Below are 21,183 nucleotides of genomic sequence, written 5' to 3'. Positions count from 1 at the left end.
ATGTAGATAGGCTTATAATGTGCCAGAAAAGGAAGATACAGCAAATTGCAAATTAAGAGGGTAGGGGTGTTAGTCTTACTTCATAGATGAGACTTGCATTATAGGTTCAGCGTAACACTGATGGCAGCTGCACTATTGGAGGATTGAGCTTTTGGATTTTAAAACAAAGTCCCATCTGTCTTCTTAGATGGACATAAAGATTTCACGTCATTTTCCAAACTGTGCGCGCGCGCACACACACACACACACACACACACAGATTCCCTACTAATGCATCACATTGCTGTTTGTGGGATCTTCTCATGTGCATCCTGGCTGCCACATTTACCTGCATTGCAATTTGAGACTCAAAAGTAATGTATTGGCTGTGCAAATGCTTTGTGATATTCACGGTTACAAAAGTGCTTTTACTAGTCAATTTTATTCCTCTCCAGTAAAAATAGAGAATCAAAATGGGCACCTCGGGATACTTGTGTGGGACATAAATTGCACAAGATGGGAGGGATCATGCAGTTTCACATTAAATAGGTGTCCTGGTCTTTCCCATTTGTAGGAATGACCTGTAATGGCAACAAAAAAGAAAATATTTAAACCATTTATAATCTGTATTAATATATATCATGTATAACATAGGAGTGGATAGACTATCTGTAGACAAAGTTGTACACAATTAATTAATCAACACTGCAGACTAAAAGTATTTTATTCAATGTTGAGTACAATACGGGGTAATGTTAATATAATTTCCCAGCATCCTCCTTCCCTCACTATCTTATCTTGAGATGAGATGTTCAAGGTGTGTCCTGGTCAATGTCACCTACATCACGCTGTTTTAGAACAGTTTTCTCATACCTGACTGTTTCATCCACCACCATCCCACTCTCCTGCTTATTTCATTTCTGTGATACTGTCACCGTCTGCTTCTGTGTCCACCCCATTTGAATGTGCAATCTTCACATTGTAGCTCTGTTTCATGTCTTTAGTACATTTTAGAATCAGCATTTTATTGCAAACTAAACACTTAATTATATACAAGAGATACTTTATACCTCATTTTATAAATTGCTTATGCACATTTCACATTTGAATAAATCTAGTTTTTCAAGCAACAAACAAAATTATTTGTATATCCTTAAACAATATGACTTAAGTGCAATTCTGATCACATAGGCAGTTTACATCTCGTCTAATTACAGAAATGAACTTCTGCATCGAACACAAATCCTGACAATTACTGGACAATTTCCTTCTCTGTGGTTGTCCATGGGTGCTTAAAAATAATACAGCCAAGGTTATATTAGACAGAGGAATTTATCCAAATTTTTCATTAATGTGAGAATCACACGCAAAGAAAGGCAAATCTGTATCAAAAGTCTACACATGCCAGAAAGCATTACAGTGAGATATTATTGTTGTACATGTTTGTTTTTTTGCTGATTTTCACTGTGAAGTAACAACTGGAATGTATTTTGGTCAGACTGCACAACTGGAGACAGCAACACAATATTCAAAGTGCTCTACTTTAGTCACCAACTGGTTCAATTAATCTTCGAAATTATGGAGGGCCAATTTAATTTCAAGGTAACAGTCATGAGATTGGTTTATCTTCTTTGTTGTGCTGCAAGTCCTTAAGTAGTTCAGCTCCAGCATCGCCTGCTTTTGTGGCAAACAGAATTGCCCCTTCCTGTAAATTCAGCATCTTTAAGTACCTTGCATAATCTGCATATACAGCATTGCAAAGTTTCTGTGAACTCTTATTAAGGAAAACATTTTTAAAGCACCATCAGTATTGTGCAACACTTTTTTAGCATGGATCATCAGACATGTATTCAAGATGTTATTGCAAAAATAACTATGGTGAGGAAATATTTTCTGTAGACACATTTAAATCAATACGATAATCCTGTAAGAATAATTATGAACCTATTCTACGTTTTTCTTTAAGCGGAGTATGTAAAGATATAACCAAGTTGTGGCACTCAAAATGTTGTGATTTGGGAATCAGTTTTAAAGTTCTCAATTCACATGTAGTAATCCAATCAGCACACTACAATGTGCTATATTTTGGGCAACTCTACAAACACATTACTAAAGAACCCTTTTCAGTTTAACAGTAGTTTACTGTTAACTACTTTTCATTTTATTGAATGCAGAAGGAAGCTAAGTAATGGATCTGCAACTGGGAACATTTAATCCCAATTTATCGCCTTGTCCTTTATTTCCTTCCTTTAAAAGTAATAGATTGCCTAGTTATATTATTGCCTTTCTCTGATTGGTTACTTTGGTATAGGATATCAAGCTCCAGTCACCCTTACAAATAGAACCTTCTTCCATATTAAAATTAATGCAGTTCAAAACTCACTTTTATGTAACAGGGTAAATTTGCAATACTTGGGTTTCCAGATTTATAAATGAGACATACAACAATATACTATGAGGAACAGGGTGAAGCAATTATATCATTTTGGAACTTCATTGTGAACAAAGCCAAGTTACATGAAAGCTAGGACCTAGGAGCTTAAATAAAACTAGTGGATAAGGGTGAATCTGTAACTCCAGTACAAGTTATGGGCCTTGAACATGAGTCTCCTTATGACTTGGTGCAAATTGGGCATTTAAACTTTGAGAAATATGATGGGATACGTAGATACAATACATAATTTGAAAACTAGCAACATGCTGTAATGGGGTATGTATGCAAAGGCTGAGGTTAAACTTCTACACTCGCCCAAACCTAAAACAGGAACACAACAAAATATAGCTCACTTAGATGTAACCAATTTAAATTTAACACTTTTACATTTTTGGGGGTCAAATATTCTAAATAAAACTCAATGCTAATTTATTAAACATGGAAAAATCTTTATGAAAAGAAAGTTTGTGAGATAATTCACAGTAAAAATGTATTCCCACATTAACACATGTATACAGACCAACTGGTGAAAAAGTTTAAGTAAAACATTGGTTTTGATTTGGTTGCTTGGTGTGGAACCTATACCAGGTTTGATACAACTGCAAAACAGAAAAGGCTTCTCTCACTAAATGCACATTGGATAAACATACAATGAATACTTTCTGAAAAAAGTATACATTTTATGCTCAGATTACATATTTCATCTAGTGATCGCTTGCTTGAACCACCTCTGAAGAGATTGAAGGATTGAGTAAAACACAAAAATATCCAATTCAGATTATGCAATCATGAAAATAGAAGCAAGGTAGTGGCACTCAATACCTATTACAATAAAATAGACTGTTTATGATCACAAGTGATCCAAGTGAAAAAGTTGATTAATCAAAGAATATCTACAGCAGACCTGGATCTGTAATGCTAAACAATAAAACACCGGGGAAACGAGAGACAATTCTGAAAGGAATCATCCAAGGATACCTAACAGAATTATATAAAATAGCAAATGTTACCAAAAAGGTATATGTTGTTTTAATATATAGGACAAGGAGGGACAAGTCAAAACTGATGAAAATTCACGCAAAGCAGATTTTCTGTGCAGGAAGTATGATGAAAAGTCTTGAAATTATTTAACATTTTGAACATTGTAAGTGACTTTTCATTTGGTGATCAAGTTGGAATGAAGTCATTCTCAGTTTGCATCTTTGGTCATAAAAGACACAAATGGGTGAAGGCGTCACCATTACGACATTGAAAATATGATTTTGTGACAGAAATATTAATTTTGAACCATTCAACCTAAAAAGGATATTTGTACTTTCATTTATTTCTATAACCCCATAGTTAAGACAAGCTTCCAAGAAGAGTGCAGCTCGGTCAAAATATCGCATGCTGAAACGTAGAGAAACAATGTACATGTTTATATTTCTGGTAAATATAGCTTCTATATTAAAATAGAAAGAATACTGGAATATTAAAAAATATAAAGAATTAATATTTAAAAATCCATTTTATAAAATCACAATTCAAAAAATCTAGTTGTAGCTCATCGATGTGCAGAATCTCCTCTCTCACAAAAGTTTAAATTTTGACTCTACTAACGTTCAGGAGTTTATTAAGAAGTTTATTTCACAAAATAGAGTCACGAGTTGATAGGATAGTGAAGGTGGCATTTGGTTTCCTTTATTGGTCAGAGTATTAAGTATAGGAGTTGGGAGGTCATATTGCGGCTGTACAGGACATTGGTTAGACCACTTTTGGAATATTGCATGCAATTCTGGTCTCCTTCCTATCGGAAGGAAGTTGCGAAACTTGAAAGGGTTCAGAAAAGATTTATAAGGATGTTGCCAGGGTTGGAGAATTTGAGCAAAAGGGGGAGGTTGATTAGGCTGGGGCTGTTTTCCCAGGAGCATCGGAGGTTGAGGTGTGACCTTATCAAGGTTTATAAAATAATGAGGGGCATGGATAGGATAAATAGACAAAATCTTTTCCCTGGGGTGGGGGAGTCCAGAACTAGTGGGCATAGGTTCAGGGTGAGAGGGGAAAGATATAAAAGAGACCGAAGGGGCAACTTTTTCACGCAGAATGTGGTACATATGTGGAATGAGCTGCCTGAGAAAGTGGTGGAGGCTGGTACAATTGGAACACTTCAAAGGCATCTGGATGGGTATATGAATAGGAAGGGTTTAGAGGGACATGGGCTGACTGCTGGCAAATGGGACTAGATTGAGTTGGGATATCTGGTCGGCATGGACAGGTTAAACTAAAGGGTCTGTTTCCATGCTGTACATCTCTATGACTCTATGACAATCCAATGCATATGAACGCAGTCACCTGGCTTCCAGAGCTAGCTTTTGCAACCTCTGTTTATTTGTAAGTCATTGTGTCTCTGCACCAGTTTTACATACTTGCTTTCCACCATCAGGCATCTTTCAGCTGCTTTCGATTCTTTGCTTATTCCTTGCCAGCCAAGTGCAAATTTGCACAGGTCAGGCTCTGGTAATGCCTCAGAAGAGGCTTACACAGGAAATGCCTTCAAAGCCCGCCTGATCATGGCCATAAGCAATATCAGTTACATCAAGTTTAATTATTATTTTTGGATCAAGTTTTGTTTAAACTTTGTTCATCCACGGGATGTGGACATCACTGGCTAGGCCACCAACTAGTGACCATCTCTAACTGCTCTCAGGAAGATAATGGTGAGACACCTTCTTCAACTGCTGCAATCCATGGAAGTGGGTACACTCAGCATTGCTAGAAAGAGATTGGGCACACCGGTGTTGTTAGAAAGCAATTGGGCAGACCTGGTGTTGTTAGAAAGCGACTGGGTACACCCGGTGTTGTTAGGAAAGGAGTGGGTATAACTGATGTGATTAGGAAAGGAGTGGGTACACCCGGTGTTGTTAGGAAAGGAGTGGGTATAACCGATGTGGTTAGGAAAGGAGTGAGTACACCCGGTGTTGTTAGGAAAGGAGTGGGTACACCCGGTGTTGTTAGGAAAGGAGTGGGTATAACCGGTGTTGTTAGGAAAGGAGTGGGTATAACCGGTGTTGTTAGAAAGCGACTGGGTACACCCGGTGTTGTTAGGAAAGGAGTGGGTATAACTGATGTGATTAGGAAAGGAGTGGGTACACCCGGTGTTGTTAGGAAAGGAGTGGGTATAACTGATGTGATTAGGAAAGGAGTGGGTACACCCGGTGTTGTTAGGAAAGGAGTGGGTATAACCGATGTGGTTAGGAAAGGAGTGAGTACACCCGGTGTTGTTAGGAAAGGAGTGAGTACACCCGGTGTTGTTAGGAAAGGAGTGGGTATAACCGATGAGATTAGGAAAGGAGTGGGTACACCCGATGTGGTTAGGAAAGGAGTGGGTACACCCAGTGTTGTTAGGAAAGGAGTGGGTACACCTGATGTGGTTAGGAAGGGAGTGGGTTCACCCGATGTGGTTAGGATGGGATGGGTACACCCGGTGTTGTTAGGAAAGGAGTGGGTAAACCTGACATTGTTAGGGAGTGGGTACACCCGGTGTTGTTAGGAAAGGAGTGGGTAAACCTGACATTGTTAGGGAGTGGGTACACCCGGTGTTGTTAGGAAGGGAGTGGGTACACCTGATGTGGTTAGGATGGGATGGGTACACCCGGTGTTGTTAGGAATGGAGTGGGTAAACCTGGCATTGTTAGGGAGTGGGTACACCCGGTGTTGTTAGGAAGGGAGTGGGTAAACCTGGCATTGTTAGGAAGGGAGTGGGTACACCCGGTGTTGTTAGGAAGGGAGTGGGTAAACCTGGCATTGTTAGGAAGGGAGTGGGTACACCCGGTGTTGTTAGGAAGGGAGTGGGTAAACCTGGCATTGTTAGGAAAGGAGTGGGTACACCTGATGTGGTTAGGAAAGGAGTGGGTACACCCAGTGTTGTTAGGAATGGAGTGGGTAAACCTGGCATTGTTAGGGAGTGGGTACACCCGGTGTTGTTAGGAAGGGAGTGGGTAAACCTGGCATTGTTAGGAAGGGAGTGGGTACACCCGGTGTTGTTAGGAAAGGAGTGGGTACACCCGGTGTTGTTCGGAAAGGAGTGGGTACACCTGATGTGGTTAGGAAAGGAGTGGGTACACCCGATGTTGTTAGGAAGGGAGTTCCAGGATTTTGACCCAGCAACAGTGAAGGAACAATGGCATCATCCCATGTCTGGACAGTGCGTGGTTTGGAGGAGAACTTGCAGGTGATGCTCATCCCGTGCATCTTTGGTCTTTGTTCCTTTTGATTGTACATACCAATAGGTTGGGAAGGTGTTGTTTAATTGTTGCAGTGCGTCTTGTAGACGGCACACACAAGTACAACTTTTAAATGATAATACAGCAGAATGGCACAGCACAGGAGGTGGCTACTTGACCAAATATATCTATGTGAGCTCATGGAAAGATCTGCCAAATTAGTTCTACACACTGTTCTGACCTCATAACACAAAAAATGTCTCTTTACTAATTATTTACCCAATTTCTTTGAGGAGTTATAATTAAATCTGCTTCCACTATCTTTTGAGCAGTGCATCCAGTTTACTCAAATTTAAAACAACCTTTTGCACTAAATAAATCTTTCAACATTTTACTTTAAATTCTTTTATCAATCACTTTAAACTTGTGCCGTCTGGTTACCGACATTTCTGCCACTGCAGACATTTTTAGTCTTTTAACTATCAAAACACTTCAACAACTATTAAATTTCCTTTAACGTTCTCTAGTCCAAGGAGATTAAAGTACTTAGAGTCATAGAGATATACAGCATGGAGATAGACCCTTCGGTCCAACTCGTCTATGCTGAGCAGATATCCTAAATTAATCTAGTTCCATTTGCCAGCACTTGGCCCATCTCTCTCAAAACCCTTCCTATTCTTATACCCATCCAGATGCCTTTTCAATGTTATAATATATTAGCCTCCACCACTTCCTCTGGCAGCTCATTCCATACATGTATCACCTCTGCATGAAAAAATTGCCCCTGAGGTCCCATTTAAATTTTCCCCTCTGACCCTAGTTCTAATTGCCCTGTAGTTCTAATTTAGATAACTGTAAGGTTCTGCATTTTTGGGAAAGACAAATCAGAGCAGGACTTATATACTTAATAGTAAGGTCCTGGAGAGTGATGCTGTACAAAGAGACCTTGGAGTGCAGGTTCTTAGTTCCTTCAAAGTGGCCTCTTAGGTAAATAGCATAATGAAGGTGGTGTTTGGTATGCTTTCCTTTATTGGTCAGAGCATTGAGTATAGGTGTTGGGAGGTCATGTTGCAGCTATGCAGGACATTGGTTAAGTCACTTTTGGCTTGCTAACCACAAGGAACCTTGTTGAACACCTTACTGAAGTCCATAATGATCATGTCCACCACTCTGTCCTCATCAATCGTCTTCGTTACTTCTTTAAAAAACTCAATCAAGTCGGTGAGACATGATTTCCCACGCACAAAGCCAGGCTGACTATCCCTAATCAGTCCGAGCCTTTCCAAATACTTGTACATCCTGTCGCTCAGGATCCCCTACAACAACTTGCCCACCACCGACTTCAGGTTCACCGGTTATAGTTTCCTGGCTTGTCCTTATCACTTTTTTAAAATAGTAGCACCACAATAGCCAACCTCCAGTCTTCCGGCACCTCACCTGTGGCTATCGATGATACAAATATCTCAGCAAGGGGCCCAAAAATCACTTCCCTAGCTTCCCACAGTGTTCTAGGGTACACCTGATCAGGTTCTGGGGATTTATCCACTTTTACGCGTTTAGGACATCCAGCACCACCATCTCTGTAATATGGAGATTTTTAAAGATGTCACTATCTATTTATCCACATTCTATATCTTCCATGTCTTTCTCCATCGTAATCACTGATGCAAAATACTTGTTTAGTATCTCTCCCATCTCCTGTGGTTCCACAGGAGATCTTTGAAGGACCCTATACTCTCCCTAGTTACCCTTTTGTCCTTAATGTATTTATAGAATCCCTTTGAATCCCTTTAGATCCCTTAATCTTAGTTGTCAAAGCTATCTCATGTCCCCTTTTTGCCCTCCTGACTTCCTGCTTAAGTATACTCCTACTGCCTTTACACTCCAAGGATTTACTCGATCTCTGCTGTCTATATCTGACATGTGCTTCCTTCTTTTAATCACTTAAAACAAAAGCAGATATGAATCCATAAACTGTTCACAATAACTAAAATTATATTCATCTGAATTTATAGTTTAAATTCTGTTCTTAGAAACCCAAGCACCTTGTCAGTTACAACTCCTTGATCAATCAGTTTTCTCAATAAATACACGTGCACACAATCAAATTTGTTTTGATGAAAGCCACATTTCTTACCTGTATAGCATTTCTGCAACTTTGCTAAAGCAGCCCAGTGAAAGGAGGACTAAGATAGCCTTTGATTTCTGGTTTATCTGAGGTGAACACAGATGATCTACCCAGCGTTTCAGTACTTCTGCACACTCTTCAGTGTTTAGCCGGACCTTTATTAAAGAAATAGAATGAATAGTAAAACTTTTCTGGTATGTATCTGAGTATCTTGACAAAAGGATGTACGTTACATTGAAAATAACTTGTATTTGTAAAGTCACGTTATCTTACCAAACCATAGCGTTTACTCCCAATAGAGATGACAAGTGGTTGCTCGGCTCGAGGGTCACAAAGCCCAAGGTGAGGGGAGAGGTTGAGAAGGAAATTTCTTCATGATAGCCTCAGCCAGTGTGGGAAATTAACTTCCTGGCCAACTTAGCTAACCAACCTGTAAATTGTATTTAGATAGTGCCCTTCACACAAAAGCATTTCACAGGAGCAGCCTAAAGCAATAGTTGACACTAAGTCACAAATATTAGAGCAGATAGTGGACAGATTTCAAAAGGATGAGAAATTAAAATCTCATCGTTGGATTGGACGACGATGTAGATTAGTGGGCATGGGGTGATAGGTGAGCAGGAGTTGGTGTAAGTATATGAATAGCAGAGATTTGGATGACCTGAAGTTTATGTAGAATATGATGTGGAGAGGTGAAATGCAGTTAGCAAGATGGGGCCAGCACATGGTTCTGAAAAACATCGACATTCTGGGGAGTCGAACCCTGCTCTGCCTGATGTTGACTCAGGGCCTGCGACTTGCTCGGTCACATAGTAAAGATCCTGGTGCCTCTTGAATAACTGAGGATGTGACCTGAAGAAGAATGCGGGAGGCCAGCCCAAAGTTAGTTGCAATAGTCAAGCCTGCAAGTGCACTTGAGCACGCAGGAGCAATGTCGCAGAATGTTATGAAGTGTGGTGGAAAAGGTGGTTTCAGTAATATTATGGTATTTAGACAGAAATTCATCTTGAGGTCAAATATGATAAAATTTCAAATAGTCTGCTCAGGTTCAGACCAGAGTAAGGGATGGAGTCTATAGCGAGGGAACAGATTATGCACAATGGGCTGAAGGCCATAGCTTTGACCTTCTCAATGTTTAACACAAGATGATGACATGGCATTTACATGAATGTGGTAGTTAAAAGGTTAGACAATTTACTGAGATTTGAAATTTTGGCAGATGTGAATAAAACTGAACTTATACTTAAATAGAAAATAGAATTATTTACTTACGAATAAATCAGTATTTGCAATCTGCAATAAATTCTCAGTAGTTTTCATATTATTAAATGATTACATTTATTAAAATAATTAATATAAATAGTAATATTAAATACACAATTATGCTTTAAAATCTGACTTTTCAAATATTAGCACATATAGACTTAATATTTTCAGGAAAGATTTAAAGGGCCAAACATATATTTTAAAATTAATTCAAATAGTGAGATTGCTGGAGGGAGAATCCACGTTTACATTCATATGGGGATTTTATATAAGCAAGCTGATATGCTAGTGTGTGAAGTATGTTAATTACAGGAAATTAATATGAAGTGCATTGTGCTGCAGTTTTCCATACAAGTTCAGGATTAGATCGCCCATTTTCCTAAAATACAAGTCATCTTCTTCATTGATTATGGCATTCAGTACTTCTCCAGACTAACTGACCAGAATAATATATAATCTTGGTCAACATATAATGTATTTAAATTTATAATAATATCAATTTTTCCACTAGCCATCGTACAAGCACCAATATGAAAAAGCAGTGTTGAGAGTGTTGCTGGAAAAGCAGCATCAGAGGAGCAGGAAAATTGACGTTTCAGGCATAAGCCCTTCCATCAGGAATGCAGACCTCACTGACTAAATATTTGAAAATTGCATTTCAGATTTGTATAAATGTGTAACAAGTTTTATGACACTCTAATCTTAGGCAGGGCAATTTTGCTGCTTGCATACAAGCGCTAATAAATCTGTGACTAACAGAGTGTATTTTGTTCAGTCACTGGATTCTGAATAGAACTTTAATCAAAACAAGTACCAAACAACTTTTAATCAGACATGATCAAATGCTGAAACAGACTTGATGGGCTGAACTGCCTAATTCTGCACCTGTAACTTATGGTTTTGAAACCAGTACGTCATTCAAAGCATCTGGTTTGTTCGAGTAATAAAATAAAGACAGACTTTAGTCACAAACAAAATACTGCAGCCTTGTGGAAAATATGAAAATACTGGAAATGCTCAGCTGGTCATGCTACATCTGGTGAAGAGAGAAAAACAGATTTTGGCATAAGGTCATCAATCTGAAATGTTAACATGGATTCTCTCTTCAACAAGGTGGCCTGGCCTGCTGCGTTTTCATAACATTTCCTGTCTTTTTATGTTGGATCGTCAGTGACATTGAGCTGACCAACGGATAGTATTGAATATCTTTAATTAGATTTAGCGTTGGCTTTTATCATCAACTGCACTCGAACATAAGAATACAAGAGTAGAGTGAAAAATGTACAGCGTCGTGATTCGCTGGTGCCACCTAAGCTACAAAACAATAATTAAAAAACCCACCAGAAACAAGAGAAAAAGAGCCAAATGGGAAGCAAAAAAAGTGCTTAAAGAAACAAAAATGTCTAGATCTTAAAGTGTTTGGCATGAAGTCTCAGCCAGCCTGTGAGTCTCAATTGTTGGCCATGTGAAACTGTGCTCTTGCTCTGCTGCGATTTCCATCGCCACCTCAGATAGAACTATTTAAATCAAAACATCTTGAGGAGGTGATTAAGCTCAGTTGACTAGACAGCTAATATGTGGAATATTAGCAGCATTGTTTCTGTCCTGGCAAAGTAGACTTAATACTATTTCCCTATCCTGCATCTGAGAATGAATGGTAATGCAAAACCACTGGACACAAAAGAAGTTGCCGAGCAAAAGAGCTCAGTGTGAAGCATCAGCAGACAATGAGCTACCCTTAGAATGGAGCAGAATCTTACCCATGAACAGAGCACTTCAATTATTAGAACCAAAAGGAAAAATATGGAAAGACATAACAGTGTCAGCATCTGCAAATGAAAAGATTGGAATGGAGGATTTGCACATGAAAGAAAAGTATACATCAACACAAAGACAACATGGGCTCTGAAAGACATTACAGAATTGTGATGGTGCAGTAGAAGGCCATTCAGCCCATCATGTCAGCATTGCCAGACTTTTAAGCAAGGTCAAGCACTTCTGTGTTAATTAGGGCTTTGAGAACTAATAGAGTTTGTGGTTAATGGGTGTGCAGGACTTCTGGAATTCTGGACAAAAACAGAAGCTACGTAAGGATTCAATCAGGGTCACCGGTTAGAATAAGCAAGCAAAGTCAAGTTTTGAGGTGATCAAGGCAAGGTCTAAGGTTTAGGCAGGGAAATAAATGAGGAGGATAGGTGCTGTTTTTGAGATGGATGGAAGTAAATTTAATGAAGAAGCAGATATGAAGAATGAAGCTGAGCTTGCCATTTAGCAGAATGGCAGGGGTCTGCAACATGCAACTTTCTTTAAGGTGGCACTGGAAGGTTGAAGTGGTCAACATCATGACATCTAGGCCTTGGTTAAGGAATTCTAAAAACTGCTTCAGTTTTGTTGATATTAAAATTGAAGAAATGATTGAAATCTGAAATATGTGGAATATTCAAACAACATTTGAATAATATCGCAACTTATCTTAGTTTGAAGGAGGATATAAATAGATAGTGCAGCATATCATCAGCAGAGAAGTTCGAAGTGATATATTTCATTAGAAAGAACCAGCACAGGTACCATAAAATAAAGGATGTCATTCTGAAGGGGCAATAACAAGAGATATATGCTACAGACAACCGAAGGGCAGGGCAGGTTAAGAAAGCAGTTAATAAGCCATATGAGATACTGTTTTATTATGAATAGAAGCACAGAGAACCAAAGCAAGTAAGTTATATTGTAACTTAATAAAACACTGGTTAAGCTTCTACTGAAGTAGTGTGTCACTTCAGAGTTGCTCTTTCGGAAGAATGCAAAGCCATTAGGGTGCAGAAAACATTTATAAGAATGATTCCAAGGATGAGGGAGTCTTAGTTACATGGATAGGTTAGAGAAGCTGAGCTGTTCTCCCTCTAGAAGAGAAGCTGCAATAAAATTTGGCAGATCCGTTCAACATCATGAGGGGTTGAATAGATACTGAGAAACTGCTCCTGTTGGGGGTAGAGTCAAGAACCAGAGGACATCAATTTGTGGTGAATGGCAAAACAGCCAAAGGCGTCATAACGAACAAGCGACTGATGTAATAAACAGTTAGGTCTGGAATGCAGTGCCTAAGTGTGGGGTGGAAGCAGACTCAATTGTCACTTTCAAAAAGGAACTAGATAATTATCTAAAGAGAAAGAATTTGATGGGCTGCAGTGAATAAACATGCCAGGCACTTTAAATAACGGGGTGTCTATATATAAAAACAACCAGGTAACAGCACGGTCAAACTAGTGAAGTGACGGTCAGCGATATCGCATGCAACTGAGGGGTGAAGGAAGTTGAGGAGGGACAGAAAATGTATTGTATAAGTATTTGTTTTGCTGTATCCCAAATGAATAATAGATTATGTACCTTTGCAAGCCACGCAGCTCGATTCCATTCTCCATAGGTCTGCAAATATCGACAAGCATCTGCAGCTTTATCAATCAGGCAAAGCAGCTGGACTCCTTCTGCAAGGATTACCAAAACAGAAATACTCAGGGCACTGAAAACCCTCAAATCAGGTCAACATCATCAATTCATCAGAAAGTCTTTACAGATATGAACAATTAAAACAGATTCCCTCAAAACACTTTTAAAAAATTACATTCAGGTCCAAAAATAAAAATTGCTGGAAAAGCTCAGCATGTCTGGCAGCTTCTGTGGAGAGACATCAGAATTTATGTTCCAGGTCAAGTGACTCTTCCTGAGAACTCTAACATCAGGCCTGACGGTTCAAGATGAGCCCAATGTTTTAAGCAAAACAAAATTTAAAAATTACCTAGACCTTTCCCAGCTATGACAACAAGCAACAGTATTTATATTAATTCAGTTAACTGTCAATTACTTCACGCCAACAGCATTCTAAAATATTAGAATTCTTTTAAAATCAAGAAATACACGATGTTTACTTTTATTGGAGGCTTTCCATTGTGCAATGCCCTGTAGAAAGCATTTGAATAGATTTGTGCACCAACTCACGCAATTCAGAAAGGACATTAAAGCCATGGAGAGTGCATGACCTAGATTCACCATGGTAAGGAGATGAGGAACTACCCTAAATCCAGACCTCCAGGAGAGACTAAAAGTTAAGATTTTAGGTTAACTTTAGGATGGCCTCTGGTTCATTTTAGGCTTTTCATCAGAACTGGGAAAAGTTTGAGATGTAATGGATTTAAAGCAGGTAAAAGGAGTTGGAAAAAACAAAAACAAAGCTGCATGATAGTTAGAAAGCAGGAAAGAATAAATGGTAAAAGTATAGATAACGCAGGACCAAATGGAATGATGATGGTCGTGAGTTTTGAGAAGATTTGTAGCTCAGGATGAGGTTCTGGATGCAGGTTTGCTCACTGAGCTGGAAGGTTCATTTTCAGATGTTTCATCACCATACTAGGTAACATCATCAGTGAGCCTCCAGACAAAGCACTGCTGATGATTCCTGCTTTCTATTTATATGTTTAGGTTTCTTTGGGTTGGTGATATCATTTCCTGTGGTGATGTCACTTCCTGCTCTTTTTCTCGGGGCGTGTTACCTGGTGTGGTGATGAAATGTCTGAAAATGAACCTTTCAGCTCAGCGAGCAAACCTACATCTGGAATGATGATGGGATAAGAAACAGAAGGTGTCTGGATGAGGTGTGAAAAGTTATGAGTTATGAAAAGCTCCCAACTGAAAGCAAATTAAGAGGAATACAGAACAGACAAACCAAAAACCAGAAAAAAGAGAAACAAAATAGGAATGGTGGTTAATATCTGAAATTAATGAATTCAATGTGGAGCATGGAAGGGTCTGTAGTACGTAATCAAAAAGTGAGACATTGCAGCTTGAGCTTAAACTGAACTTCACTGGAACCTTGCAAGAGGCCAGGAACACAGACTCCAAGGTGAACAGACCAGGGTCTGCAAAATTTGGGTGCAATATATGTGATCTGAATAGACATGTTCCACAAAGCAGCCTATCTGTATTTGGTCATCCCATCATTGGGGAGGTTGCTATGTGAATAGAAAAGAAACTACATCAAACTGAAAAAACTCTGAGTAAATTGTTGTTTCATTAAGGAGTCATCTTTGGGGACCTGTAGAGTTAGAACGGAGGAAATAATTGTACAGGAAGCGCAGAGGGAAGGGGTAGGCTATTGGGGTTACTGAGGAGTGGACCAAGTATCACAGATGGAATGGAATGTTGAAAACTGAAGAAAAGACTATTTTAAATTTTCAGCATATGCAGTACTTCGCTTCTCTGCAAGGACAAGTGACTGAGATATTTAGATTATTTTCAAAGAAGCCAAAGTAAGTTAATCTAATAACATAACAAAATGTATATTGATGGCTTCAAATGATGTATCAGCAGTGAAGAGGTTTCTTCTCAAAGTTTAAGCACGATTGATTTATGATTAGTAGGAAATACAGGAAGCTAATGCAAGTGGAGGGTGAGGGTGGGGGATGGTGAGTCTAGGTAGCGTAACAGGTCAATGCACAAATGTGATCTTGGGTGTAAAAAGATTCGATGACTGGAGATGTCTCTTTTCTGCAAGCCCCAAAAACCCTAAACTTGTTCTTTGATAGGATTTCAGTTGAAATGTTCAATACATTACAATGCAAATGTAAAACTTTTGTTTTCAACAATGCTATTACATGCAATGTTATAATGGCAAATTCCAAACAAAACACATGCACAGAACTGATCTAGCCATTAAGTTCCCTAAGTTCCAAAGTTTCGGATTCATTCAGTTCAAATATTTCTCCTTCTTCCAACCCCACTAGCCCTTCTCATGCAGACTCAGCTGAAAAAAAGCAGTAGTTAGCTTAATCATTTCTTTAGATAACATTTTCAGCTCCCCTGAACACTTATTACATAATTCACGATTATCTAGAATATTACTGGTTCTAACATCAGATACATCCCTTTAACTTACAGCTCAATTCAATTTATCTACACAATTCTATTTTTTAATGCCCACCCTCCTCATTAAATAATAACTTTTACTTGTACTCTGGAATTCTCACATTTGGAGATCTCTCAACGTTGATTCTTTTTTGGTGTTTTTGCAAAGTTTTCTGCCTTAATTTGAGCCACATCGGAGTGATTGCAACAAAGTCAGTGAGGTGGATCTCAGAGAATGAGTTCCTGGAAATCCAAATCAGGGAGCTCTGGCTGACAGATTATAAAAAGGAGGGTCAGAGATTCTGTTCAATCTGAAAGCTGGATCTAAGGAGGCCAGACCAACATAAAGTACTGTGCACGTATAATTAAATGGTCACCTGATTCTAATGGAGGTTGACACCTGCACAGCTGTATCAGTGATTACAGAAACAGTCTTTAACAAAGTTCGCTCTGGAATCCAATCCTGAAGTTTGTGCAAGACCTTGGATAGACTGAGAACATATACTGGAGAACCTTTACAGATTAAGGATACAACTTCAGATCCAGTCTCTTATGAGAAGCTGCTGGTTCAGTAACCACTGACTGGAGTAAAAGGTGTGGCCCAAGCTTGTTGGGGTGAATTTGGGTGAAAAAGATTGACCTTGATTGGCTTAACATTTTACAATTAGAAAATGGCTGAGTGAAGTCCTAATTAAATACTTATAAGTTTTTCAGGAAGGTCCAGGGAATATTAAAAGAGCCAAGGCCACCTTGCATATTGACCAAAAAGCAATTCCACAATAGTGCAAAGCCTGCCCACTGCCATTTTCCTTACAAGCAAAAGTAAAGACAGAAATCAGGAGGCTGGAAAGGGAAGGAACAGTCCAGTTTGTGAAATGGGCAGCACCGCTTGTACTGGTTATGAAGCCCGACAGATCGGTTCACCTTCGAGAGCATTTTAAAAAAAAATGGTCAACCACTTCTCACAGCTGGATAAGTATCCAATTCCTTGCATAGACCAGTTATACATAATTTGAGGGGCATCAGGAACGCCAATGCCAGACACAAGCCTCCTCTAAGCAAGAGAGACTGTTTAATTCAGGGGATGACGTTTAATGCCAAAACTTGGAAATAGCCCTGCATGGGTAAGAGGCATGGTTGGCATGAGGTCAGGACCCGTGACATGCAAAAATCAGGTAGGTGAGGCAGTCTTGAACAAACATGTGGACCACATGAAAGCTGCAATCTCACAAACAGTAAGGGAGCAAAACGTGCCAAGCTCCTCAACAGTCTTCCCAACTCTTCCAGAACGTGTGGATTCGTCCCCCGACTGCCGCTGCCTCTTTTCCATCATACACCGCCCGGACACGGCTTGGTGTGCCCATTTACCACCAGGCAGTGGGGATCCCCAGTGGAGGACTCTCTATGCAGGGGTCCTCCCCTTTCTCTCAGGGATCTGGGGTGGAGGGTGCTGCATACAGCAGTGCCCTGCAACCGCAGATTGCGGTGGCTCCCGGACTCCCAGCACAACTGCTTGTTCTGTGGTGCTGTGGAGTCCGTGGACCATGTATATATTGGGTGTGGGCATTTGCACTCCTTTTTTGATTTTCTTAAAAACCTTCTCCTCTGTTTTTGGTTGCACTTCAGTCCCACGCTCCTGATCTTTGGGTACCTGCTGCGGAGGGGGCAAGGTAGATCAAAGACCTCCTTGTGGGCCTGCTCCTGGACCTGGCCAAACTGGCCATAAACGAGTCCAGGCTGTAGGCTGTGGAGGGGGTTGTTAGGGCCAATTGCCTGCCCCTTTTCCGCGGTTATGTCAGAGCCTGGATGTCTCTGGAGAAGGAGCATGTGGTGTCCACCAACACCATCGAGCTGTTGAGGGTGGAGGTGGGGCACTGCAGGGAATGGAATGTTTTATTTCCTCTCCAAGTTTATTTTGATTTAATCCCTGCCCTCCCCTTCACTTTTTGATCACACCGAATTACTCTCTGAGAAGGGTACTGCTGGTCACTGGCCACTTGGGTGTTCCCCTTCTTCCTAGTGGTGGAATATAAATAAAGATTTACACACTTGCTGTTCTTCACTGTGTCTGACACCTGCACACACAGGACACAGGTGCTGGGGAGAAATGAGCACTACCGCTGTTAGGTGGTAGTGTGGGGAAAGGGGAAAAAAAGGAAGAAAAAATATTTAACGAAAATAAACAGAAGTGTCAGAGGTTCGGGGTTTACTCTGAGAGCCAGCTCTGAGGAAACCAGAACAGTGTCAAGTCCTATGCACATTGTAATCAAGGGTGACTTGGTGACAGGATACTTGCCTCTGTGGAGTTATTTCACACATCTCCTTGTTGTAGTTCTCCTCTTTCCAGTGCAGGATATTTTACTGACTTTTTTTTTTAACCTTTTTCCATTTAACATTGAGCCTTTGGCAATAATACAAGCCAGAAACTAATGGGGCACTTTGAAGTGTGATGGCTGACATAATGTTGTTTTATTTTCGATTAGAGAACAAGAAAGAAAGCGGAAGCTCCAAAATTGTAACAGTTGGGAAAGAGATGTAGAGGTGCACTCTACTTGCCAAATCTGTTCCTGTCATTTATTTGGAGAAGAATGGTACCGAATATATTGAAAGCTCTCATTCAGTAGACAGGTGCTTGGCTTTGATATGAAAAACAGAACATTTGAAGTTTTGTTTTGAGAGAAAGTAAATTAAAATCATTCTTTGGGACTAAAATGATGAAAGAGCTTTTTCGTAAGTTGCGAATATCAAATTCAATTGTGCAGTTGTGAAATCTGAATCAAATGGTCACATGGAGAAAGTTATGACTATCTCTCGAGTAAAATTCATCGGTTGAGGTTTTACTATTTAATTTAAATTAGTAAACGTTTTGACTGACCGCTGAATACAACAGAAAGACAGCCAAGCCCCATCTACCTATGAAAATATTTTCCCTACTCATAAGGGCATGGCGGGCATTTATGAGGATTCCGAGACTTTAACTGTTTTTGGAGTTAAACCTTTTTGTATTGACCTATTGGTCAGGCTTTGCATTCCATTCAAATCTCCACAGTGAAAGCAAACATCATTAATAGTAATCTGGAGACTACCACATATGAAAACTACGTAAACAAAGTTTATGTAACTGAATGTGCACAATAAGGTGTCTCACCTGCTAGCTTTCCATTCGCTATCATGTTAGTCGCTACCAGTTTAATGGTGCTCTGGGAAGGACCTGATGAGGTAATGGTTGTAACAAGGCAAGCTTTCAGCGAGTCACAATAATAGCTGGGATTCTCTGCACTTGTTTCAAGTAGGAGTTGCACTGCCCTGTCCGTCTGTCAAACAAACGATGATATCATAAGGTAAGTCAGCATAATTCTTCATGTGAAAACTTTCTTTATTTGCCAGTACAACTATTTCCTTTTCTGTATAGGAGTCATCTTAACAGCAGGAATGCTAACTTTAATAGAATTAAATGTTTGAAATTAGCTTAAAATCTGTATTATTTGACATAGCTTGAGTTTACAACTTATTTTCCAATGACAATGCTGCTGGCTCACATCAATCAAACAACTTAAAACAAAGAAATATTATATATTAAGGAACTGAACATTTCACGCACTGACTATAGTTTACAGCTCTTTGATTCATGTACATCAAGTGTTAAAAATCTTGTAAATATTATGCATCTCCTGCAAATGTCACACTTGGTTTCTGCAAAACATTTTCCTTGCCACATTTTATTAATTACACCTCCACTGTGATAAAATTGTGAGACCGCCACACGACTGTCAGCAACACCAAGGACTCTCCCAGTACCACTATTAGAAAAAAGGCTGGAAAGTAATATTCTGGAGTAACACTCCCTCTAATCTGCACACACCAATCAGTGCGCTAACTCATTCATTTCCAGTTTCTCCAGCTACTGCCATGCACGGACCTTGGAACTTCACGCAGCAGCTGAAGAAGTTAGAGGGAACACATTTCAAGAGCAAATTCCTACATATTTTATTGTGATTACACAAATAGTTTCCTTTAATTCATACATTAATGCTCTCTGACTAGCAACAGAAGTTAGACATTTGCTAGTTTATTACAAAGAATAAACTAGCATTGCAGCCTTGATGGTCAAGAAGGGTGTAGTTTTCTTACCTGGCCTAGTAAGAGTAACTGGTCAGCACATTTCCTTGTGTGATCATATGTTGTTCTTTTAGCCTCTTGCAGGTTAACCCGGTCAATCTGGGATCTCTACAAATAAAATTTATTTTAAAAGAACTTGCACAAAGATGAAAAATTACTATAATAAAACCATTTTTTCAAGAACATGCAATACTGCCTTAGAAAATGATTTTTCGAAGCAAGGTAGTCTCAGAACAGAAAATATCTTGATTATTATTTAGGTGCATAAAATTAAATGAAAATTATATAAATAATTTTATCACACAGGATGTTCTTGAGCACCCCATTGTAATGTAGCTACGCCATAAACAGATTGTTTCATTCATAACATTCCCTTTAAAATTCCACAGAAAACCTTCGCAATGCCTTTTAAAAATATTCCTTGTGGTCTGGTTGATTGAGCCTGCCATAAATATCTGGGAGATCAAATTTGAAAAATTTACTGAAGCTCATCTTTAGCATGACGAAAAATTCCCAGAAGAAGGTGATTATTAACCCCAGAATCTGCAGCATTTCTCAACTGTGTTAATTTGAACCTTCAAATATCATGGGTCCCCGAAACCAATTTAAGCAGAAAAAAATATTAAAAAGTAACAAAAGCAAAAATTTCAAAAAACATCAACACTCCATGCTGCAATTTTAAAATAAACTGCTAATGCCATATTTCAATTAACTACAAGTTTCTATTTTGAAACAAGAAATGAGCATAATACAGGTGCACTGCTTTGGGGGTTAGTGTTCTAAATTGCAACAATTGCAAAGACCCATCATTTGTAATATTAAATAACAGTACTCTGAAAGCCATTTAGCCAAGTTAATTCTGAACATTTCACTACTGTACTAAATGTAGACAGGGTGTGAATCATTTAATTTTGATGCACAGAACTCAGAAACGATCAATCATGACAATATAATTCCTGCAATCAACACAATGGGGCACTGCAACCACTTGTTCAATGAAAGATATATTTTAATTTATCACAATGAATCATTTTCATCACTAGGTGACTGGGTTACAGTTTTCAGTTACATACTCAATTCTTCAAGCATCTTACCACACTCTCCCCATTTTACTTTCATTCCAAGTCCTGAACATCTTTTATTTTGAAAGCAAATTGCAT

At 39.2% G+C, this 21,183-nt stretch overlaps 1 protein-coding gene across 2 annotated transcripts in view; it reads right to left on the bottom strand.

Moving 5' to 3' along the window:
- Nucleotides 1-685: 685 nt before the first annotated feature.
- The window catches only part of wdr11 (WD repeat domain 11), a 119,829-nt gene continuing 99,331 nt past the window's right edge, over nt 686-21,183 (bottom strand). For both annotated transcript variants that reach the window (XM_087998899.1, XM_087998898.1), the window contains 6 exons: nt 20,036-20,131; nt 19,053-19,218; nt 13,394-13,491; nt 8,753-8,898; nt 3,723-3,802; nt 686-1,746 (listed from right to left, as the gene is read on the bottom strand). In XM_087998899.1, the coding sequence (XP_087855025.1) occupies nt 1,589-1,746; nt 3,723-3,802; nt 8,753-8,898; nt 13,394-13,491; nt 19,053-19,218; nt 20,036-20,131 (744 nt within the window). In that variant the 3' untranslated portion in view covers nt 686-1,588. The remainder of the gene's footprint in view (nt 1,747-3,722; nt 3,803-8,752; nt 8,899-13,393; nt 13,492-19,052; nt 19,219-20,035; nt 20,132-21,183) is intronic.

This window comes from Chiloscyllium plagiosum, unplaced genomic scaffold (assembly GCF_037043375.1).
Source record: "Chiloscyllium plagiosum isolate Xiang-an unplaced genomic scaffold, Cpla_swu_hap1 HiC_scaffold_22, whole genome shotgun sequence".
In the NCBI taxonomy this organism is placed as follows: Eukaryota; Metazoa; Chordata; class Chondrichthyes; order Orectolobiformes; family Hemiscylliidae; genus Chiloscyllium; species Chiloscyllium plagiosum.
This window is presented reverse-complemented; position numbering and strand designations above follow the sequence as displayed.